Source organism: Strigops habroptila, chromosome Z (genome assembly GCF_004027225.2).
Source record: "Strigops habroptila isolate Jane chromosome Z, bStrHab1.2.pri, whole genome shotgun sequence".
Lineage (NCBI taxonomy): Eukaryota > Metazoa > Chordata > Aves > Psittaciformes > Psittacidae > Strigops > Strigops habroptila.
Genome location: NC_044302.2, coordinates 15205859 through 15231120, shown reverse-complemented (window position 1 = coordinate 15231120; position 25262 = coordinate 15205859). Strand labels below are relative to the sequence as shown.

Below are 25262 nucleotides of genomic sequence, written 5' to 3'. Positions count from 1 at the left end.
TTCCTCTTCAGTTCTTGTAAACATTTTTTTCCTTAATGTAAGAGGAAGGAAAAAAAGCTTTTCCTTTCCTCTCTGAATCTGAAGACTTAGCTTGCTGTTAAATAACAGGTCAGCAGTGTTTTGCTGTGTAAGAGGCAGAGACGTTTTCTGTCCCAGAGGAAGAGCACAGCTGAGTACTCCTTCCCTCTGCTTTTCCCTCTTAACGGCACATGCAGCCCTTGAAGCCTGTCTGTGTTGCTCAGAAGGTGTCAGGGAGGGTGTTAGGGCTGCTGGGGGCCAGGCAGGTGCCCACCTCTGCTGTGCAAAAAGGGTCTTTAGCTGCTTCAAAGTCAAGAGGAAAATAAAAATCCATATTTACAAAGCAAGAGTCCAGCCAGACAATGCTGCATTGCTGTTCTAATACATCACAGGAGTATTATCTTGAGGACGAACAAGGGACATTTTAAAGAAGTAAAAATTCTTACTAAATATATAGAGAATTTAAGGCATTTTAAAGACCTATGAAAACATTTTACATAGGGGATGCTGGTGAGTTTCTCATTAGCCTGACTGTAAGGCCCCAGGGAATCTTGCCTGAATTGTCTGGGGCCAATAGAGCAGATTCCGCCTTCCCCTTAGGAGCCTGCAGACCTAAAAGCCTGATTTTTTTGTGTCTGCTGTTGAGGTACCTGAAGGTATCTTATTTTTGTATGCAGCTGCAAGCTATGATACCGATCAAGAAAGAGTTTGGGAAATAGGGGACTAAGGAGCTGTAGCCTGAGTACTGGGGACAAATGGCACTGGGTATGTCTTGTGCACATGTGTTTGCAGTGGTTGTGACTGGAAGGGTCTTTCCAATGCCAGTGCCCAACCATCTATTAGCACGCAACGTTAGTATCATGGAATTACAACATTCCAGAATTCATAAAAATATATTACAGGTTGGTATTGCCCCACTTTCCCCATTAGCTCCAGATTTCCTGTCCCAGCCACCGATCTCACTGCAGCAATGAGGCACACATGTGAGGGACACCTTGACAGAGCGTGGCATGGGGTGGGGGGGGAACCACAACGTTTTAGAACACAGACACTTGATGTTTTGCCATTATGAGTTGTCCCTTGTGCTTGTTTTATACAGTACACGGCTTTAGATTTTTAATTGCCTTCTGCAATTTCTTTTAGAATTTTCCTCTTTTAAGGAGGGAAAAAAAAACCCAAAAAAAGAAGAAAAGAGGAAGCAGCAGCTTTTGAGAAATGAACCACAAAATAAAAGAAAACCACCCTGTGGTCACTCCTTTTCCCCTCTCATCTGCTTTGTGTGGTGTCTCTAGCTACATAAATCACAGTTTTCACTTAGTATCTTCAGAGGAGAAACACCTTGACACGGTTTGGAGACTTATTTTTCGCTCAGGGCTACCAAAGCCTGTGCTGGGGTGTTTTTAATGCCATTGCTGCTGCTGGCGATTCCCTGTGCTCTCTTCCACTGTTGGTCTTCTGATCCTGGTGCTGCTGCTGTCTTCTCCCCAAGTGTTGAGGGGTTTTGTTCTCCTTTAACTGTTGTATAGGGTTGGGTTTAATTTTGGCTGCCAAAGTTGTAGAGCAGGTGAGAAAGCTGAGGTCTCATGAAACGAACAGACTTGCCTCTGCAAGTATTCATGAGCTAACTTTTTCCTCTTTTCTTTTTATTCATATAAGCTACAGAATATGTGTTCTCTCTCCTTACCTTTCCCCTTTTAGAAAGGGGAAAGCTGTCCCTGCTTTTTGCCCGTGTCCTCCGGCAGCTCCTGCAGAGCTCCCGCTGGGCATGGGCTGTGTCAGGAGCAAGCCAGGAAGGTCCATGTGAAAGAGACTGCCCTGCCATAGGCACAAAGCTCTTTTTCTCTATTTCTACATGCATTGTATTTTATTTTATCTAGCTTATAAGTGGCAGAATGCTGAAAAAACCCACCCAAACACCCTCAACATGAAGTTCTGGGATCTCTACTGCAGAGCATTGAAAACATCAGTAGCAGTTCAGTGGGCATTAGAAACTTGTTATCTAGCAAGTACTCTGAAATTACCCATCCCATGTGTCTTCACAAGCTTAGATGTTTTATAAAAGCTGATTTCATTGGCAAATCAATATGAGAAGATTCTGATTTCAGTGCATAAAAATTTCCAAAGAAATAAACCTTTGAACTTAACAGACTTTGATAATTTTCTTAGTTTAATATTTTTTCAATATACTATGAATTTCTTGATCTCAGCTGGTTGATGTTCTTAGGTTGGTTTTAAAACCATATCCATGTCTCTGCATGGACCTGCAGGATGCAGCCCAGTCAGTATGGTCTGAGGATGTCAAAATTTTAATATCTGCCTTGGAAAAAGCCAAAACTCAAAATAAAAGCGAACTAGAAATAAAGCTAGGGAGGTTTTTAGCTCTGGCTGCTATGTTCCTTATTTATTCTAAGTTAAACTTTACTTTTCCTTGGTAATGTGTGGGTTTTTATGTTGTAACATAGTTATATGTTCTTTTGGAGGAGAAAAAAAAAAGTATTTCTCCTTTCCTGATTGTAAAATTTAACTTTTAACTTCAATCTTTTACTTATGAACTTTTTTAAAGAAAGTACTTCTGATAGTGTTTTCTCAAACAGAAGGTGAAGTGGTATGACGTACGTGATACTCGGATAATGTGGTGGTGGGTGAACATCCATGTTGATGTGAGATGTAAGATTTTGGAGCAGGGATAATATAAAAAGAACCAATAGGAATAATTATAACCCCTTCCCAGATTACTCTGTCTGCAGGGGCTCACAGCATGACTGCATCTGTAGGCACGAGGGCTTCCTGGTAGCAAGTCTCTGCTCCCAGCACTCAGGGCAGGCTGGAAAGGGGGACATGGTGCTGCAAGAGGAAGCTGTGGCTGAAGTGAGAGCAGGTCTCTGGGAGTCCCTGAGATCCGACCGACATCCCACAGCTGTAGCAGCTTCAGGGACAGGGGCAGTATAGAAACCTGAAGTTCCTCACTGCATGTGGCACAGTGCAGCACAACACCGGCATGTGCATCTGTCACGGAAACAGCCACTCTGAATCTGTTGAGGCCTCGCTGGTGGTGCAGTGACATAGGTGCTCCCCTTCTGTTTGGGGAGGGAATCTCCGGCAAGACGGAGTGATCTTCAGATGTCAACACAGCATGGGTGTCAGTATTTAAATTAGAAGCACACACCTGTGTATTACGGCATTTCCTAGAAAATACTATTAGAAATGTTAATTGGGAAAATTATAGCGATAGCACAGAGGAGGAGAATTAATTTCCGTGGTAAAAAGGGTGAGGGAAGAAAAGCTCATTTCGAAGTGAGCTATTGAGCGCTCCTCATACCCCATCACCTACGATCCTCAGTTCAGTTCTTATCCCATCACCTACTATCCTGGGTTCAGCTGTAACTTTTTTTTTTCTCCTTCCTAGTAGCTGGTGCAGTGCTGTGTTTTAGCTTGAGTCTGAGAACAGTGCTGATAACACACCGATGTTTTAGTTGTTGCTAAGTAATGCTTGCCCTGATCAAGGACTTTTCAGTCTCTCATGCTCTGCCAGTGAGGAGGGGCATGAGAAGCCAGGAGGGAGCAGAGACAGGGCACCTGACCCAAATTAGCCAAAGAGGTATTCCATACCACAGCACATCATGCCCAGTATAAAAACTGGGGGAGTTATCTTGAAGGCCCAGATTGCTGCTTGGGTCGAGCTGGGTATCGGTCAGCAGGTGGTGAGCAGTTGTATTCTTTCCCCTTGTTATTTCTCTTATCATTATTATTATTAATAGTAGTTTTGTATTATACTTTAGTTATTGGACTGTTCTGATCTCAACCTGTGGGGTTTACATTTTTTTGATTCTCCTCCCCATCCTGCCTAGAGGAGGTGGGGGAAAGAGGGAGAGTGAGCGAGCGGCTGCGTGGTGCTGTGTTACTAGCTGGGCTTAAACCATGACACCTACCCATTCCGTGGCTTTTTGAAGACAGTGTCTGCTGGAAAGTCAGTCTGCTTAAGAGAAGCTGAGCAAGTGTGGAGTATCAGTGCATTGTTGTGTTGCTGAGCTTCACAGTGCCTGAAGCCCCCCTAAATTGCTACAAGCAACATCTGTAAAGCCAAGGATTTCTGCAGGCTGTGGGGTTGCAGCCCTGGCCTGGCTGTGCTGGTGAGGGGCCACGGACTCCTGTGTGCTGGGATGCCGGCAGAGTGTCAGGGCTGGTGATGGGCACCAAGGTTCCAGTCAAATCTGGGAGCACCTCTGCAGTGATCAGGTTGACCTCATCTGAAGTCTTGAGAGCTTAGTGTATCTGATGGCATGGGGCTGCTATGGGCTGGGAGATGTTCCCGTAGGGTGTTCTGGCAGGGTCTTGCCAGAAATACAAACACACCATTGGCATGGATGATTGCACATGTGAGTTGTGCACATATGCACATGTAAGCCCACATCTGGGCTGTCAGGGCACATCCTCCTAAGGGTCACGTTGCTCTCTTGCCATCTTGCCAGCAACGTTTTTCTCCTGTGACAAATCTGCTTTTATTTGAAGGTGTGCCTGTTGGCGCTTCATCTGCTGGGAGGCTGTTAACATTGTGTTTCGTTTCCTTGAACTGACTGAAGGAGGTCGTTCAGCTTCATGGGTGGACCCTCAGGCACAGGCTTCCTGGCTCTCCATCCCTTGCTTGTGTTCAGGTGTCCTGTGGGTATGGACATCCATGTGAAGGATGCTGCCCTTGAGCTGGAGGGAATGCTGGAGAGGTGCAAGGCATAGCATGCCACCTTCCCTTCATCTTTGCACTCCTGTTCTCACTTCCTGTGTTTGTTTCCAGTGGTCTTACCTTGTCCTCTCTTGCTGCCTGAGTGAAGGGCAGCGATGAGATGAACATTTTCTGATTTAGATTAAAATGATATCTGTTGTTTACAGCAGCCTTCAGGGGCATAACTATCAGTAATGGGCTAAAGTAAAGCAAAGGCTTTACTTTAGGCTGAATGTCAGGAAACATTTCCCAGCAGTGGGATCTAATAGACTGGTATTATCTCCCATCACTTCAGCCATTTTCAAACCGGGCTGGACAAAATGCTTGAAAATACACTGTAGGAACAGTCTTACATTAGCAGAGGGATGGATAAGATCACCTGGTAAGTCTTTTTCATCTCTAATTTATCTAGTTCTGACGCAGTCTGGATTTGCTAAATCCTGCAGATTTGAGGGCAAAAGCAGACTGAATGGTCAGGCAAATTGTGCTTTCCAGAGCCTATTTGAGTAAATATTTTTATGTAGGATCTCAAGGCACTTTACAAATGCTAATTCAGCTTCCTAGCCTAATAGAAAGTCCTCCTTGTGCCCCATGTCTGTACTACTTTGTCTTTGCATCATGCAGCGTGTACCGTGCTGCAGGTCGACCTTCCCAGAGGGTTCTGGCGTCAGGACTGATGGACTTGCCAGCCCATCTTGCTTTGAGTCATTCTGCAGGTCAGTGGCTTTGCTTTTCCAAGTCAGTTTCGTCTGGCTGGAAGGAGCAAAGGAAGCTGAAACCGTATTGCTGTAGGAAGCAATTGCAATGGATTTTACCTTTGTGAAATCAGACAGCTGGAGACTTGAAGGAAAATCTCCTGGCGAACAGTTTCTTTGGTTTTCACAAAAACTTCTGTTTTCCTTCGACTAGTTTACACACTGCAGTTGTAACTGTTAGCTCAAAGCTCCAGCCTGAATAAGTATAAAACAGGAATAACAGAATATATTACATTGGCCTGTTGCTTAAGCAAGAAAAATCAATAAAGAATAATGCCACAGTGGTGGATCCAAAGTAATCATTCTTCTTGAGAAAAAAACCAAATTTTGCCAGCCATGAGAATGGGGTTTTATAAACCAGGTTGTGAAAGAAGAAAAACATATGGAATAAACAAGTTCCACTGCTTTGCTTTCAGGATGTTGGTCTGAAACCCTGCAATAAGGAACTACATGAAATTTATGATGCTTTGCCCAAATAATCTGTGTTGTTCAGTACAGGAAACTAGAATCCTTTGGGTTGGAAGGGACCTCTAGTGGGTCTTACTCAACATTGACCTGACTTGTAAAAGTTTCTGTAACTATTACGACCGTATTTTTGGTCAAATTGTCTTGAGCTGTTAAGCTTGTTGTAGACCAAGAATACAAGTGTAGTTACTGTAGCCTAAGAATGTATAGAAAACAGAAATTAAGGCCACATACTGCTGGGGAAAAAAAAAAAAAAAATTTAAAAATTAATATAGCCTAAAGCTTCCTATAATAAAAGATACATTGTATTTCTGTCACTTAAGTGTCTAAAATAGCCTTTTTCCAGTCTTGCTACAAGGAATTACAATGCCATTGTCAAAGTAAACTGAGCTCATAATCTTGTATTTGTTGTGTATAAATTCAAATGAGAAAACTATTAAATGGGACCATTTATAATGAGATTTGAGATACCCTATAGCTCTCACTTGGAGACAAGTGACCTTTGTCTTTTTTGGGGCTGAGTAACGGCTCAATGAAGATTTAATAGATGTGTGCAGAGACCTTGCAATAGATTGGGATGTGCATGGAAGAGGTGCTCAATGCATCTTGCTCTACATATATTTGAATTCATCACACTTGGGACTGCAGTGCCTGCCTGTTTGCCTATTTTGCTAGCCGTGCCTCCTTTCTCCCTTGGATGGCTTTGGTGTTCGTTAGTGGAAATGATTAGAGAGCCACAAAACACTGAAGAGAAAGGAAAAAACCCAAACACTTTGCTTGGAAACACTGTCTGTGTTGCATAAAGCTTTGACAAGATCGAGCCTCTAATTAAATTATCTGGCACGTGGACAATTCTGTTCTGAGATCTGCTGAGCTAATGTGTAGCTATTAGCTCATACAGCCACCAAATCCAAAGTACCAAAGAGACAATTTACGTAGGGCCACAGCATGTTTTAAGAAATTCTGGTGAGTTGTGAAGCCTGTAATGTTAATTGCCAGTTAGCACATTGTAATTGCTGTAATTATTTGCAAGTAAAATGATGTAAGGGACTTAACATTGTACTTTCCTTAACACTTCACATGTTGGTGATCCACTAAATCTCTTACTTAGAGTTTTGCTGGTTATTTTAAGAGCTCGACAGCCGCTTGCTGAAGTCTGGTCTCATCTGCAAGGTTGCCATTCCTGCCTGTTGTCTTTGACTCTGAGCGGTGCCTCTCTAAAGTCTTTATTGAAAAAGAATGCAATAAAATAATAAATGCAAATGTGTGCTGCTGACCAGTGAGAGCAGAGCCACATAGGAGCCCAGCTGGGAGAGAGCCCTCAGCGCAAATTGCCCAGCCTATTGCCTCCCACCGCCATGCTGTGGAAGTGGGCCAAAAGCTCCTCCATATGGGATTAAAGGGATGCGTAATAGATTAAAGATCAAAAATGTTAATTAAGAAATGGTCTTTTCTAATAAGATGCCTTCAAGGGCACGGTACCAAAAATGAGGCAATATCTCATTCTGGCGACAGTGCTGGGGTTGTAATGAAGCTGGAGCATGGGGGTAAGGGAGAAGGAAGGGACACCTCCTGTTCAAGGCATCTCCTTCAGAAGGGGTAAATCAATTAGCAATGAAAACGTAAATGTACAAACCAGAATGACATTGCTCTGAATGCTGCCGATCGACGTGCATTTAGGCATATGTGTTTTAGCTTGGCATTTCCTTGAGAGTAAGCTGGCAGTTTGACTGATGAAGAAGGACTGCTTCAGCTTAGTGGCATTTAAGCGGCAGCATCATGGTAATTTGGCTGAAAATAACCACTATTGTTGGAAGCTTTGATGCATTTGAAGTGCATCTGTGCAATATATTTTCTTGAAGTAATTTTCTAGGTATGGGCAGTTCAGCACCTTTGTTGGGGGATTGAAACTTGTAGTCACTATGTTTGGCGAAAGGCTTATCTCCCTTCAGAAAGAGTCACAAATTGGAGCTCTCGTGTTCCAGGCTCCAGCAGCAGAAAGAAGTTTATGTTCTACAAATAAATTGATGTGCAAGTGTTACTTTCATGTTTCAAATGCCAAAGGTGCTTTTGAGAGCTGTGATATTTTATTGCATCATTGTAACTAAAGAAAACACGCTTTTTCTTAAATGCGAGCATTGTGGTTAGTGACTCTGCTGTTACATTTTCTTAGCAAACTCATCAAAACTCCAAAAGGAAAAATCAAGATGTTTAACAACACTTTTCCTTGTGGTAGGATGATGGGATTTTACATCCCACTTCATCCCCACGCTTTCCCGTCTAAACACCTTAATGCTGAAAGCTGCAGTATTTCTGAAGTGAGTTATTTGCTAGCATGAAATGGAGGGACCCTGTAGGCAAATTCCTTCTCTATTGCTTGGAAGCTTTCGACTGGATGAAGAAAACCAGTTACACAGTGAGGCTCTCCGTGTAGTGTGTGTGCATGTTTTAAGGTGTGTGAATCCTTAACAGAAAAGAGCATTTGGAGGAGATCAGTGAGTGAAAGACAATGGCTCTGCTCTACCTGCTCACCTGAAGTCCTCAAACAAAGTGGGGAAGTGGAACATGGTGTTCACCTCCTTGAGAGGAGGAGCGAGGGTTTCCTTGGGTCTTGTTTAATTGAGAGAGGGTGACTTAAATGACACTAAATTCCTGATTTTTTTCAGCTAAATGAGTACAAATAGGGATAGTGTTTGTTTGCATCCACAGAAAAAAAGTCTGAGCACTATTTCTTATCCAAACACTTAAACCAGGTATTTTTGCAGTTCATAAATGTATCATTTTGACATGCTGATTACTTCATCTTTACTTGATTTCACTTATGGGTTTTGTTAAAAGGAATGTGTAACTTGGACTTGAATTAGCCTTCTCCCAAGAAGACCTATATCAAGCCGTTCTTGCTGACATATTAAGAAGATACAACTTAGCAACAGAAAGATCATTGCCTTTTTCCTTATTCCAAAGTTTGTTTAAAAGTCTCAAAATCATTTTGTACCGAGCAATTTTGAAGACAGTGTTCTGAATTAATGTTTTCCTCTACATAATTTTGACATCAAGAAAAGATGTATTTAGAATGTTATTCTTTCAGTGACAATAGGGAAGACTTCAATTTTGCATTGTTGGTTTAATCAGGTAAGTTATATTTGTACAGAATGTGTGTCTCTATAGAATTTGTGAAAACCGGAATGTTAGTAGTAGTTCATATCCTGCTCTTTGCATTTAGCACACAAGCCCAGATGACCATTCATCCTGCTAAATGAAAAAGAAATACTCTGCGTAAAAAGCATTCGGCTTCTCTTCCTTGATCATGTTAAACAAAATACATTTATTGCCAAATTTCCACAGTAACATCCAAGAGGCATATACAAAATCAGCAGAGTTAGCCAGCTGTAACTGAGAGTAGCAGTTGGTCTGTAGTCCCATTTAAAAACAAGGTTGTGCAGTAAAGATGTACTTTTTCTTATCAAGATGAATTTCAGGCTGAAATCTTGCAGAGTTAGCTAATAGCCAGGTTGGTAAAGCATTTTCTGGACAGGATGTTGCAGAAATCCACATTTTTTTCTTCATTTTCTTCTTTATATATTGTGTGTGCAGACAGCTGCAGCGTTGCACACACGAGGAATATGACTTTTGCGAACACTCGTTGCATCTCTGGGTTTCTGTTGCGACAAGCAAGCATAGATGCTTCTGTGTAACAGAATTAAATTATGTTCCGTTTTTCATCCTTCCAAAAAGCGGTGCTTGGTGTTTATGGTGCTTTGTGTGTGAAATTGAAATAAGAATTGCTGTTGCTCTCCCTGCAAATAAAAACTGGTGATTTTTTAAGGCTCTTTTATTTACTGAGGTTGTAAACCTGTTGTATTTTAACTGTCTTTATGAGTTGCAAAGAAACCCACAGATACACCACAGGCACTGGAAGCGTGGTGGAGCCATCAGTGAACTATTAAATGAAAAAACACATCATAAGAGTTAAGTGATTTTTAGCTTGATACTGTAATGAAATATTTGAAAACCGTATCGGTTAATGAGCGTTGTGGCCAGACTGCATAATTGGCCGAGGATGCAGGAAGTGGAAGGGCTTTAAAACCAGACTCCTAGCTGTGGCTGCTGTAAGTGGGGTGGAAGGGTACAAAGCAACCCCCAAACCTCTTTTTCTGCATCAGCCATGGAGTTGTGGATGCAGTGGCTGTGCCAGCCTGAGCCGTGGCGTTTGGCTGTGGAAAAAGCTGTTCCATAGGATGAAGTTCTCAAGTGTGCATCTTCCTACTTGACAGCAACTAATTCAATAACTTGAGGAAAAAAGTTTGGACCAGGCCCCCGCAAAGAAATGTGCCTTTTAAAAATGGGTAAATTTGTTATTTTTACTACTTTTTACCTAGTGCAAAATACACAGGGAATGGGGCTGCTAAAGAGCATATCAACTAAATTAGGGTTAATTAGAAGTTCTCCCAAATAGCTGGTGCTTCATCAGCAACAGAGCAGCATGTAAATAAATCTAATTTCCAACTAAACTCTTCACAAGCTTAATTACACCACCAGCAACATCTCTCTCCAACCCCCCTTTCTTCATTAGTGTGAGCAGGTCATTATGAGCTGTATCTGGTGAGGGTTATCATGAGCAGTCCAGAGCTGCACTTTTCACAGGTGTCCTTCGAGGCCAAGGAAGAAGTGGAGGAACTTTCAGCATATCTGGAAGAGCCCAATTAAGGTAGTTCATAAGAAACTTGAGAAGCAGAAAGCACTAATGGAAAGGAAAACACCACCACTGTATTCTGGAGAGACTTTTGTTAATTACATAAAGTATTGCCACCATTTGGATTATTTGCCATCTTAATTTCTTCCCCTTTATTACCCATTTGCCAGCAAAAATCCTTACTTAGGGTTTTATCTGTCCTTTTGTAAGTTGTTTTGCCACACATCATCCTCGTGGTGGATCCGAGGGCTCTGCCGGGTCCCTGGTGCTGTGTACCACACTGCTGTCATCTCCTCCGATGCTCAGGACCTGTGGAATAGAAGGAGTAGCTGAAGGAGACAAGACTTTAAAGTCATTTTAGCTTTAACTCTTCTAAATGTCTTTTCACACTTTCTTTACCACATAGGGCTAGAAGAAAGAATGCAGGAAGATGTTAGGAGAAAAAGTGTTACCACTCATTGCTAAAAGGATCACCACACTGGAGGACTGGTGCAGCTTGCTGCTTCTTCCGCGGATAAATAGCTGAAAACTGCTAGCCAGAAATTAGTTATTTCAGGGGAAGTACAAACCTGGGTGCGGGTTTCAGCTGGGTGCAGACGTGCTTTGCTGAGGGCTCATTTAGAGGGATTAATTTATGTCATTTGGTGCTTGATTCATTGTCCTCTGTGATTTTATTTTTTAATTTTTTTCATTTCTAATTCTGTTGAAGCCAGTGCATTCCTTGTTACGCGGTGTCACATTTCAGCCGATCCTAAATTAATAAATGAGCAGCGGCAGAATAGCATGCAGCACAATTCTAACAGCATGAGCCACGCAGAAGTATATTTCACTTAGCTCCAATTTAAATACTCTGCTTTGCTCAATGTAATTATGTGAAATTACTGAATTAATGGCTTTGTCAAGTAAAATGTGTAGGACTTCAGAATTTGGTATTAAGAAAAGAAATTAGAAAAAGAAATTTGAGGTACATTAATTTTTGCATGTGGGTTCATTTTAAACACAAACTGAAATTTAACTGAGCCTAAAATCACATCGTGTTTTAAACCTGGGGAAGTGAGAACGAGAACAAAGTGGCAGGACACTTTGAGTTGTTCTGCTAATTTCGCTTCCTTGGTGGCTTGTATTGACCTCCTTGGTGTATCTGCTGGGCAGGGAGGTGTGTGTGCAGTGGGGGCTGGCTGCTGCCATTTGGAAGGTGATACTTTTTGCAGAATCTGATGATTCTCTTAATAGCTTGGCCACCTCCTAAATACCCTTCTCATGCTGCGTAATAGGACTTCTCTCATTTCTGGTTGAGAATCTTGTTAATCGGTTGCTCTTTTTTCATGTTCATTAACTAAATTCTTTTTTGCTGTGGTCTGAATACCTACACCGAGACATGGTGCCCAGCCTGGTGCTGGTTGTGCACACATGTAATGAGACCAGAGGGTAAGCTTGTAAGCCCTACTCTTCTGAAGCCATGTAGACACATAGGTGTCTAACTCTCATTAATTTCCAATTTCATGGGGTTTTGATACAGATTTTACTATAATCTGAGAAACTACAGCCACTGAGTGGCTGTTTGGCTCCTAAAACATTTGGGTTGCCTACAGATGTCCCTCTCAGCTCCAGCTGGAGCCGTGTAAGGTACTGTTTTCCCAATTTCTGCTCATTTTGCTGGCATTGCCCATCTTGGAGGGCTCCTGTGAAGCAGTGGCATGAGCCTCAGCCAGCAATAACTGGTAGCAGAGAGACATGAGCAGATATTTGGGAAAATATGTCTTTTTCCTCAGGTGCATTTGAAGAACTTTTTTTCCAAAGCTAACCAGATTTGTAGAGAGAAAGTCTGATGATGCCTGGTATTTGATCAGATCTTAAACCCCACAACCAGGTTATGATCCAGGTCAAACCCTCTATATTCTGAATATAAACAGGGGTTTTACCCCAGAAGCTAACTCCACAAACTGGGCCCCACAGAAGCCTCTTGGTCTTTAATCACAGTTTTGAAGACTTGCAGACACAGTTATCACAGAAGCAGGTTCCTTCTATGCTCCTTCAGCCACACATCTGTCATTCCCACTGGAAAACAATCCAGGCAGGTTCTGAACAAGCAGAGACCCGTGAGAGGGTCAGTGGAATAATTATTGCTTTCTCTAATTTGCCATAGTGTATTTTTCTTCCTGCCCCAGGAAACAAAATACACTTTTCCCTTCTTGTTCCATCTTTTCCCTCTGTATCGATTGCACCCCTTGGTTCCTGATGGTTTGCAGTGCTGTGGCTCTTTCCCTCTCAGACCTAATGTTTTGGGGTTTTTATAGATACAAAAAGATGAATGCAAATGCTATCTTCAGGATCCTGTAGGCTTGGGTTGTGAAAGGTGTTCCTCTTTCAGCATACTTTTTAAACAAATCCTTTTTCTAAGCATGGGAAAAGTGCATTTTGAGCAGAAATCTATTCAGGGATGTTGGAGGGTATTTTGTATTGAGACCTTGCTCTGGTTTCCTGTTACATCTTGCACCCGTGTGCATACACTGTGGGCTGTTACACAGTGAGGACAGGAATCTTCTGGGGGCCAGAACTTACCTGCAGAAAGGACAGTTCAAAGCCCTGGACCTTGCAGAGGAGCAAGAAAGGAATCTTAATCTCGAATTAGGCAAAGAACATTCAGGTACTGAAATACATAGTCACATTTGTCGCTTATGGTAAATTACATCATCTGTATTTTTTCCCTCTTTAAAAATCAACAGGTTTATTTTAATAAAGAGTTCCAGCAGCTGCTATTCTGAGCAGAACCAGTCAATACCTTATTTTTGCATTTGATATGCAGCTGCAATAACAAGCCACATGTGAATTTTATTAAGCCTTCTGAATTTTCTGTCTGTTCAGGGAGCTATAGATGTAAGTTTTACAGATACCTGGTTTTACTTTAAAGTGGAAAAAAAAGAGAGAAAATCATTCACACCATTTCCTTAAAAGAAAAAAAATAAGGTTTTGTCATGTCTGTGTCTATGAATTAAAATGTAATTAAGATGTCCTATGTTAGGTGTGAATGGGATTCCATGAAGTGCTGGAAACAGGACACTTATTTTCAACAGAAATGTGAAAAATAATAAGCTGAGCATTTTAAAAATATTCATATACTTAAATAAAGCTAAAGTGCCATTTTAGTGCTGAAGATTTACATGGCTGTTATTAGATTATGATGGTTAGTGTTATTTAACAGTTATATGTCAAAGAGTGAAAGTATGTTTTTATGAAGAAGTGCACTTCACTTTGAAGTTAATACTTGCTGCATACTAATTTCCTCATGCATGTTAGTGAATTTTAGATTGGTTTTGATTTGAAGCTCATTATCAGAACTGAAGGTGGCAGTTACTCCCATTCAGATGCACCTTAAGAATCTGGAAGTAAACAATAACATCTTGTTTCCAGAGGCAGATAATCCGTTGCACAACTATTACATGTCTTGAGTGAGTGGATGAGATATTTCTGCAGGTGATAGTGAAGTTTGGGTAGCTGTGTGCAAACACACTATTTGATTTGAATGCCGCAGAGATCTACAAAGCAAATTGCTATTTGACATTGCAAGACGTGTGAGGTGTTGATATTGTGAAAAAGTGGTGGTAACTGTTGTCTGTGCTTGGATGTGGAACATCCCTGGTAGCAAACGGGCCAGAAGGGAGCCATGGTAGAAAGTGAGATGTCCCTTGCAGGACTGTGACTTTCTGCCCTGATGCAGGCTGTGCCTTGCAGGTCAGATGCACACAGGAGAGGTGCCTTCCTCTTTGGCTCCACCATCTACTAATGAACCATGGGGCGCCCCTACCTCCACAGCCCACTGTAGCCCACAAAAACCTTCCCCCTATGTGCGAGCCTGTCCTTTCCAAGCAGGAGAAGTGTAAAAGAGGGGTGCTGCTCTCCTCACGGCCCTGCTGGGGGAATGGGGTGCTTGCTCTGCAGCGGGCACCCTGGGGGAACGGAGAGCAATGACTGGGCAGGGTCCTGCAGTTGGGAACTGCTGTGGTAACTGAACACTTGGCACACTCCAGTCTGCTCCGTGCTCTGCCTTCACTGCATTCTCTACAGTTCACTTACAGTGCTTTCTGTGGTAGGGAAGTGTTTACATCCCATATTTATACCGTTAAACTGGTTGCCAAACACTGAAGAGCTGATAAACACTATGTGCTGTTACACTATAAAGTACAATCCCACTGCTGCTTGCATGCAAATAAATAATAACAACTTAGCTCTCTGTCCGCTTTTCGGTGTATAAATGCACTTGTCGCATAACATAGTAACATGTAAATCATTTTAGTAAAAGCACTAGAAAGGCTGAAACATTACCTGCAGGTACGATTAAGAGGAAATTTTACCGTTTGGTGGTGCTTTTGTGATTTCCCTTTCTCATTTTTCTTTAAAAACACTTTTAAAGTGATAATAAGATCAGTCACTATTGCTGGATTTCACTGTTTTTTTTTAGTCATTTTTAATTTCACAGAGTTATTTTGCCTTTCTAAGGGCTGAGGGATTAGCCTACAGGCTAAAAGTTACTATGAAACATTCATTAAATCTTTTCTTGTTGCTGTTACAGACACAGATATCTTTCTAATGTGCCTGATCAGTTTCGCAGCCACTATTTTTTGTTACTAGGCATAAATCATTAGCAAGTATTTTTAGTGTCATCGGTGAAAGGTTAATAGAAGCCCATAATTTTCAGGTATATATTTTTGATTAGCTGCTCAGAAATTCCTTGAAAAAGGGGGTGTAAATTGTTCTACACCGAAAACTGAAGACTGAGTCCGATGTGTGCATAAATGGAAATTGTCTTTCTAATAGACTTTTTGGAAGGTGTGGGGTTGCCTTCAAGGTAATGATTTAAACATAAACTGACCCTTGATGAGGGAGCTGGAGTTTCAGTTTAATGCGTTTCTGCAGTTTTCCTTCACCTTCAGTGCCTTCAAATTCCGCACAAATAATTCCTTCATAACAAGTGCCTTTTCAGAAGATGTATGCTGCTGACAGTTAATATAAAATTATTGCCCCTGAATGCATTTTTGTAATTACTTCCCAGAGAACTGTCTTTGTGTTATAAGACATTTCACACTTTAGTAACATAAGTGTTTGGGGAGAACATGAGTAATAATTACAAGCAGTCTTTCAGTGAAAATAAACCCCAAAATTAGAAAAAAAGCTAATGTTAAAGTTGGTTAGAGACAGTGAGGAATTTATTTAGCACGTTATGCCTGTCTGTATGTTTTCTAAGTTTAATAACCCTTCAGTAACTAAACTTAAAAAAAAACCAGTAAAGGACAGAGAAACTGCTTTCTAATTTTTAAGCAGTAATGAAACTAAAAACTGATTAAAAGTGACATGCTACTAGAGACAGAATAAAGAAACTTAATCTGAATGCTCCTATAGGAGATTTCTGCTAGAATGGGATATGAAATGGCTCACAGTTTGATCAATAAAAAAATTAGCAGCATTTAATAAAACGTTTTCTCTAGCATGTTGACTAAAGTATACTATAGAAGTTTTGAAATCCAAGGAAACCAGGGTTGTAGAGTGAGTTTTTGTGTGTGAATGGGATGTAAAAATCTTTGACGGAGCAAAGCTGGTGGGTTTCAGGTCAGATGCTAGATGTAAATAGTTACATGGGTTTAGAGGCCGTGGGGCCAGGACTGCCCATATAAATATACATATGATCTGGTAGTTACTATGCACATGGCAGCAGTGAGGTTGGGTTTGCATGGAGGTAGGAGAACACAGGGCCACGTCTTCGTTTCACTGAAGAAAACGGCAATTACACCATACATATATGTATATATATAAATATATGTATGGTATATCTCCATGCCATTTAGAGGTAACCATATAGAGATTCAGGTGGACGCAGGTGAAAGCAAGGCAACGTGAGGCAACAAGTTACATGCATTATCTGTTCTGCATGTGATGCCTGTGACTATGCGACAGCAAAGGGAGGTGCAATGAGCTGCCAGTCCTCTGCTGTGTGTTCCTGCCAGCTCTTTCCATGCCTTCCCTTTAAACCTGAGGTAGACACTTAGGGTTTTCTTACATGTTGTAGCTCCTAATTTCAGAAAATTGTACCCTATCAGTGAAGTAAGGTGAACATTTTCCCTGTGAAATGTTGATGTAAGTTAACAGAAGGATGCTGAGAGGAGGAGGCTGGGGGGTGTGCCAGGCTGTCATGAGCAGTTCTGTGAGCAGGACAGTGCTGGCAGAAGCAGGCAGCAGTTCACTAGCTGTTACTGGGCACTTAATTTGGAACCACTTTCCTTTAAAGCATGTGTACTTTGCAGATGCAGAAGGAGGTGCAGTACCCTACCAAAACAGCTTTTCTTTGCTAAGTTAAAGAAGAATGCTGAGAACTGTCCACCTATTTAGAAATTAACATGATTTAATACATACTGGCGTGTAATAAGACTCTGTTGGGAAATGTTACTAATGTGTACCTCTTGAAGTCTCCGACTTTTCTGTATTTTATTGTTAGCATGCTTCACACAAAGCTGTATTATTGGTATAATCTGTGGGTTTATCCTGTGGGTTATTATCCAGAGAGAGAGCTAGCACTGAGCATTGTCCTTCTTCCCTTGCCTTTCCAAAAGAAGCCCTCGTAGCCACCACTGCTGCTTGTCAAGAGTCAGACAAATGACAGCTTGGAGAGGCTGCAGCGGCCATAACCCTAGGAGGGCACGAGGAGGTAACAATATACAATTTTCATGGTTCAAGGGTAGCCTTATCCTACTGTTCTTCATTACAGTACTGCAGTGAAATCAATTTTGTTAAGTTGTAAGTCTTAGGAGGCCACCACCGTTAACTACATGCTGGATCAAATAATTTTTTTGGTATTATGATTGTTTTTTCCTCTCGTTGAGGATCTGATGCTTGGAATCTCTCCAGCCTGTGAGGAGCATTGCATGGTGATTGAGTGTCGTCGGGATTGCATGGCAGCCTGCGCTTCACTTGCTCTGCTGTCATGTAGTCATCCTGTGCCATTTGACATTGCATGAATACACCATGGTGTTCCATGCACTACCTCTCTGGCTCTTTGTTTTTCAGCTAGGCACATTTTTTTTTTTCTCCCCCATGTGGTTTGACACGGTGTGAAAGACCTGTGCTGCACTGCATGACTGAGCACCAAACCTGCTTGTTTCTGGTGCACATAGCAATGATTCGATGAGCGGAACAAGCTGCCTTTCATACCTGTCCTAGGCTGGGTGGCGATCTGCGCTGTCTGAGCTGGTTTGCTTGGCTAGAGCAGGGGTTTGGCTGCTTTGCATGGGTATGGTCATCACATTAGTGCCCTGGCCCATTGAGAGGTAGCACACATATGTACCTGCGTTCAAGATGCAAGTGTTTAGAAAAGACAATTTCTGCAACGCTGAAGAGCCGTGGAGTAGACCTAACCAGCAAAGCCAAGACTTTTCATCCTGTGGGGAGATTTCAGCTGAGGTTGGTTTGTGTTTTAGTTGCTGGAACACTAGTGGCTTTTTTGCCTCTGTTCATTCTTCTTTGACCACAAATGACAGAGAACTTTGGACTCTCTTGGATATGACAGTGCTAGAGACTACACTAAAATGCAACAAACCACATGAAAGTAGAGACCTCCCCCACGCTGATTTGGCATTTGGCACTGAGCGAAACATTTACTAAGGAACGTTTAGATTAGGCTTTTCCTTTAAGTCATTTGTTTCTTTTGTTCTCACTTCCTAATTACAGATGAAATTTCCTTTCCTTTTGTCTTGCTGGGGAGCTGAGCGACAGCCCTGTGGCCGTGGGGCAGGAAGGCTGCACCCCTGGGTGAGCGACTGGGGCTCTGCCGAATACCAGGAGGTGCCAGCATTCGCCATTCCTCCAGCAATTTGCTTTTATTTCCTCAGTGCCATTTACTTTTACCACTTGTCCTGCATCTCTGGAAAATTTCTAGGAATTATCATAGCCCTTTGTGAGAGCATCGATTGTTTTTTCTTTGGACCAAGGCAGAGGAATGAAGAGATGCCTCTTTCCCACTCTTCATTTTATCTTTTGCCTTCCAGCTCTCAGACCTCGGCAGTGTGTGTGCGTGTGTGTGTACATCCTTAGGTAATGATTTGCACAGCATAACTTTGGGCACTCTGTAGATTGCAGCTGGTAAAGCTGCTGTGTTAGGAAGCGCTGCCTAGCACTAAATCCTTGTATGCCTACTGTAAAGAAACAGCTCTTGATAGAAGCCCCATAACTGGAGGTATTTAAAGCCAGATATGACCCTGCATTTAATAGTATGTTCCAAAGAACAATCCTAGATTTAAAATAAATCCCAGCTTTACAAACTCCTCAGGCTTAAAAAAAGTATTAAAGAAAAGCCCCAGAAAATTTACTGGCACAAAGACAGAAAGGCTTGCCTGCCCTGTATTGTGCTGATAAGATAAAAAGTTTGGACTGTCCAGATCTGATTCCACAGCTGAAAAGATAAGCTAAGAGGTTTGTTCCTTTTTTAATTTCTCTGGTCCATGTGTTGCATGGTATTACCCATTTCCATGTGTCTCAGCGGATATTGTATGAAGGCATCAGCATCACTTCCAGTGTGGCTCTGACCTCCTTGTGTCTTCAGGCCTGCACTGCTAACTGAAGTCCCCAGAGCTGTTGGCGCTGCTGTTGTAGTGGGGCTGGTGCTATGGTCCAGAGCTGAGGCTCTGCCACCGCAGCTTCAAGCACAACCCCAGCCTGAAGGCAGCGCTGTATGCGCTGCTCTGAAGCAAGCGGAAATCTGCTCCTGACTTCAGTGAGGCCCGAGCTGAACATGGTACTTGTGATCTGTTTTCAAATATTTGGCTTTAGGAACACGTTGTTCCTGTAACAGAGCTGTTTTGAACACAGCTCAGAAGGCATTTCTACTGACTGCAACTCTCAAGCTGGCCTTTGGGAATTCACTTTTCCAGCTTTGCCAAGTTTGCCACATTCCTTGGACCACCAGATCAGGCAGGAACACTCCTGGTTCTTGCTACATCCCTTTTGAAATATTAACTTTCTAGAGCCTAAGCTGTCTTCTACAGAAAAACCAAGAGTCATTAACAACATTAACTTTAGTGGCAATTGGAATAACATATTCTTGACTGTTGGCCAGATTGTTTAGGTCATAGGGTAAAATATTCTTCTTGTCTAAAAGCCTTGCAGGCCTTCCACTGTGCTACAGAAGAAAAAAAGAAAAAAAAAAGAAAAGCAAAGGAAAAAGCTCCCAACTGAGTTTCCTGACATTTTGGGTAGAGTAAGGTGTACTTTCAAGGCTGACTTCTCGAAATCATATCCTCTCTTACTCATAAAAGAAAGTTGTTAAAGCCATCGTTAGAGATGGCAGGTTCATTTAAAAACTACTAGTAACAGTTTTGTGGAATGCAGGGGCATTTCCTCCCTCCTCTTTAGAATTAGTTAGCCATCATTTATCCTAAAACGTGGTGCCAGCAACCCCTTCTGCTGGCGCTGCCTGTACCCTCATGCTGTGCACAAACGTGCTGATGGTGGGTGGGAGCTGTGTGCCCAAGGTGCAGCGCTGCCTTTGCAGATTCCTTGCAGGTCAGTAGCTGTGATTATTGTTACTTATTTTTCCTTTTTAGCAATCTAGATAGAAACTACTTAGCACTGAGTGCGCTAAAATCCAAGGCCATCTTAAAAATCAGCTGTGTCAGCAAATACACATATCTGTGCTTGATGTAGGTAGACACTGCTCTTTGGAGACTTCAGAATTTGCTGTTGGCTCTGGCCACCTTTGCATGGCAGCATATGGATATGTCCCCTCAGAGACAGGCCCAGGTCTCAAGTCACCCCTGCTCCTGGTGCCCGCAGCACCTTTGTCTCCTGTGGTGACCCAAAGCCTTCTACTGGTGTGGGGGTGCCCGCAGCACCCATCCTGTGCGGCTGCACTGGGGTGGGGTGCTCCTCCAGTTCTTGTCAGCAGGCAGATTGCAGGTTAAACTTGTGAACTGCTGCAGCAAAACTCCTCAGAAACGAGTTCCTGAGGAATGCTTGAGGCCTGCTGTCCTCATCAGGGGAACTGAGCTCACTGCGGGAGCAGCTGGCCTGCGTTTGAAGCTTTTCCTTGCTGCGTGGACCACCCATTCCCATCACCGCCCTGGTGCTTGCTGGCTGTTTCGCTCCCCTGGGCAAGGAGCTAGCATCCCCCCAGGGCCGCCCGCACCCCACTGGCAGCTTGTGGTCAAAAGAGTGGAGATGAAGGTCAAAACACCAAGAAACACTCCAGATTTTAGTGAGCGGTGTCTGGTTTCTACAAGGCAAGCACCAAGCATGTGGCTCAGCAGAGGAATCTGAAGATCATGTTATTCAAAGGACAGCAACGCTGAGGCGTGGCAGACATGTACAGTTCCTTCAACCCACTGAAAACAGGAAAAAAATCTAATTTTAAAGCAGTGTTGCATTTGCTAAATAATTTATGCAAGATTCACTGTTGTGTTATTTGACATACAACTCTGTCAAGCAACGTCGCTTTTGAAAAGTTGCCTAGAGGATCAGATTTCCCATTCAACAGGGAATTAAAAAGCGTTTCTGGAATTTTGCTTTGCAGTCGGGAATCTATTTTCTTATCTCACATTGTACAATTTATTTTTCCTAAAGCAGTGTGCTGAATTATTTGTTATTGTTGGACTCTGTCGAGCAGCTCTATCCCTGGTGTAGTCACGGAGTGTTGGAGTAAAACCAAGGATGAATTTGTCACAGTGTACTCACCAGATCAGCTGGTCTTTAGGTTAACTGTCAAAAGACAGATTTTCTGCTAAAAATATTAGTGCAGGTCCCTTAAAGCTCCCCAGAATGCTTAAAAACTTTCTTCTTCAGGTTGAGGCAAAGTCAGTTCAGAAGTGCTTCCATGAGATCTTCGCCTGCAGGCACCATGCAAGCAGGTGGCAATTCTTTAGGTTAGATTTATGTGCTTGGACTATTTTTGTAGGTTTCCTTCTTATAGAACCAGAGAGTTGACATTCTGATTTATTAACTATCAAGTCTGCAGGACACACCGGCTTTGAAAAGATGGAATGGGCTAAAATGTTTGTGATTGCAGTCTGGGATGATAGACTGTATAAAGGTGTGCCAAGTAAATATGACAAAATGTAAGTGATAATTTGAATCTCTACATTAAATGACATGTGAAGTAAAGCAAAGCTAACTTAGCTTTAAATATGACTTATTATTTGGTGAAGTAGTAGTAGAAAGTGAACCAGAATCGTGGGATGTTTTGTTGCAAAACATTTTTATTTAGGGAAAAGTCTATAAAGCATGAGGTTTGGCGAGCAGCATTTTATTGAATAAACATAGTGCAGATGATGACTTACAATATGGAGTGCTTAATGAGTGATATTTTTTATAACCAAATCCTTAAATTCATTACTGCTGGGTAAGTGGCATATCTGATTTGTTAAGATGAACATTGTATCTAGCCCTTAATGGAAATTTTGTAGTGAAAGGTATGTATAATTTAGCAGTAAAAGAACCTGAAAATGTGCAGATCATTTAATTGCAAAAAGGGATGCTGTGATACACCACAAGTAGGCATTGATTTTTAATATTTCCATTGCAATTCGAAGGGTACGTCTTGTTACAAGTGCTCCGTGGAAAGCTGCAGAGTGTTTTACACCGGTTGATTTATGTTACCATGCGCAGTGCAGAAGATGGTATAAAATGTGCTCTGGCTGGATAGTGGTAGCAGGGTGCTAATGTGTGTGTCTGAATTGCAGTGCTTGTGGTAGCCAGTTTTCATCTTTAATAAATTTTATTTTTCAGCTTGGTTTCATGTTCTCAGCATTGGTTGTCCTTAATCTTTTTGGCACTGATCTAATTTTAGAAACAGTTCATCTCTCTGTTTGCTGGCATTTCCTTAATGTCATAAAGCCAAAATGCATCCTGAACAAACAAGGTGTCATTTCCCTCCTGCCTGGCTGTGGGCACTCTTGGGGTCAGCCAGTGTGTGGTGTGGGATAATCTCTTCCACAAGAGAGCCTATAGTTCCATGGATGACTTCTCAAATGCTCCCTTCTTACCATAAGGGTGTACTCAGCGTGTGAGTGCTCATGGGGCAAGTGAAATGGTGCAGGTGTAGCGCCTGCGGCTGTGTTGCCCAGGTTGCTGGGACATGCTGTGGAAGAGGCGCAGGCACCTCCATTTCAGCTGGTCACCAAAGCCTGGTCAGCATAGCCAGCATGTCTAATGGACTCCTTCACTGTTGAGCGGGCAGCAGGGATTCAAAAGGGCTTTTTCACTTCTGCTACCACTGGAAAACCACCGTGCTGCATGGAACCATTGGGTACAAATGGCTTCAGGCATGTCTGGGTGTTCTCTGTGGCCAAGGGGATGTTCTGGAGTCAGAGGGATATGGCTGCAAGCCCATCCCTCATGGGAGACCACTGAATGCGTGTTGGGGTGACTGGCTGTGGCTGGCTGCCCTTGGCTCCCACCCCACTGCCAGCAGAAAGCCAGATGCCCAGTGTGTGGAGCTGCCACCTCCATGGCCCTAGAGTGCGAGCCGCTGCACTGAGGTGGTTCTAGAGCTGCCAGAGAGCTCAGTCTGCCTGAACACTAATGCTTGGAAACTTGCAAGTTTGCTGGCAAAGATGCTTGTGCTAGCCCACACTCAGTCACAGACGAAGAGAAAAAATATCTGAGAGACCTGAAGGTCAGGTATGATGCTGTTGGCTCCCGGCTAGCCTGGCACAACGCAAGCCTCATCTGCCTAGCAAAGTGCCTCTCATTTGTTCGGGGACCTCTCACATCCTGGGTATAGGTGTGCTTTGGGGGTCTTCAGCTAGAGCTTTTTTTTTTTCATTCTTCTTGTTACTACTAATATTGGGGCTTGGAGGTGGCGGGGAGAGGAGAGCACTGAGAATTAAAATTCAGCACAAGCCTTTTCTTTGTGGGCTGTAATTAATCTTGCCAATTTTTAAAGCTTTGAGAATCTGGTTAAGTGATAAAACACTAACAACTTTATATGACAGAGAGTTAGAGGCTCCCGCTATACACCCACCAGAGAAGATTAGGAGAGAGTGTTTGCAGGATTCGCACTAAGCAGCAGAGAATACAGTTGAGAATTGTTGCACCACATGATATAAAACCCACATTAATATAATGAAAGGTGTCAGGAATAATGTGAGAGCGGCTGTAATTAAATGTATCTTAATAAGTGCAACATCTTTCTTAAAGCTCTTATTTTTCAGACCTTTCAAACTTAGAGGATGTTCTTGCTGTTGGCAGGTGGCCTGGGAGGAGAGCTGGAGAGCGAAGCGAAGGACAGCCGAGCCCTGGAAGAGAGGAACAGTGTGACGAGCCAGGAAGAGAGAAATGAGGAAGATGAAGACATGGAGGATGAGTCAATTTACACCTGCGATAACTGTCAGCAGGACTTCGATTCACTGGCAGACCTGACTGAACACAGGGCACACAACTGTCCTGGAGGTAATGTTAAACTAGCTTTACAGTTCTGACAGGTGGTTAGCTGGGTAATTGGACATAGCAACAGCTTGAGGCCTCAAGTGAGATTAAAGAATTAATAATGTAATTTTAAAGTTAATGTAATTTTATTGTGGTGCCTTGGGTAGACTTTGTTCACTCCTTTAATAAAATTAAAATAAAAGCAACAGCTTTCCAATTGGAATCTGTCAGTAATTACGTTAGACAAAAATGTTGTGGGGTTTTTTTAATGCTGAAAGTTTCAGGCAAGGTATTTTTCCCCTCTCTCTCCAAATGAGGAAGATTAAAAAAGTTAAATGACTGAAGTGTGCAAAACTCCCAGGAGGAAGGGCCTCTGAACCCCATAAAAGAACACGACGATTTCTGAGATTAAAATTCATAGTGCGAGTTCTGTAATCCCACCCTAAAAATACACCGTTCTCCCTAGGTTATTATTACATTGCCTTTTGAATTTTATGGAAGTGAGGTTGGCATCAGCCTACACTGATCTTGATTTTACTTTCTGTAAAGTAAGACCACACTCAGAGGATTGGTGTGAAGAATTGCAACATATCTTGCTTTTACATGGCTCCCTTTCCGTGGCCGGAGGTAGCAGCAGGTATTCTGCAGAGCACACTAAGCCGATTTACAGGGGTAGTAAAAAGCTTTGCAGATTTTACCAAAGATTAAACAAAATCTTAGGAGGGGAAGCACAGGATATGTTCATATTTATTTAAATTAGAGATTCTCATCCTTCACCTTACTGGAATTGAATACTCTGCCATCTGTTTTTCCTCTGCATTTGTCTACAGTATTTTTAGGCAGTTGCTGTTATGGCTGATGGGCAGGTCTGCAGGTGGAGGGCAGGAGGGCTAGTTTCTCCTCTGATGCAGCAGTATCCTATCCTCTTCCCCTTGAGTGCATATTCTTCCCTTGCTGCTTAATTTGTTTGTTAATTAGTTCATGTTTTCTGCTTTTCTTTTTGAGCATAAGGAAAATAATGTTCAACCAAGAAAAAATACAGGGAACAGAGTACAGCAAGGGAGGAAGGGTCAAGCAGGGGCTTGGGCTAGTCTGACTCCCACCTTGAGAGCATCCTACCCTGTCTCCCTCTGGTCTACAGAGAAGGGAACCTCTCGCTGGCACTCCTGTCTGCTTGGTGGGCAGAAGGACAGAGAGAGGTTGGGCTTTT

At 42.5% G+C, this 25262-nt stretch overlaps 1 protein-coding gene across 5 annotated transcripts in view; it reads left to right on the top strand.

The window, feature by feature from the left end:
• Positions 1–25262, top strand: part of ZNF423 (zinc finger protein 423) — a 234053-nt gene that overhangs the window by 45540 nt on the left and 163251 nt on the right. For all 5 annotated transcript variants that reach the window (XR_003995063.1, XM_030512116.1, XM_030512117.1 and 2 more), the window contains exon 3: positions 23876–24076. Coding sequence is in view for 4 of the 5 variants with exons in the window: in XM_030512116.1 (XP_030367976.1) it covers positions 23876–24076 (201 nt within the window). In the remaining variant the exon portion in view is untranslated. The remainder of the gene's footprint in view (positions 1–23875; positions 24077–25262) is intronic.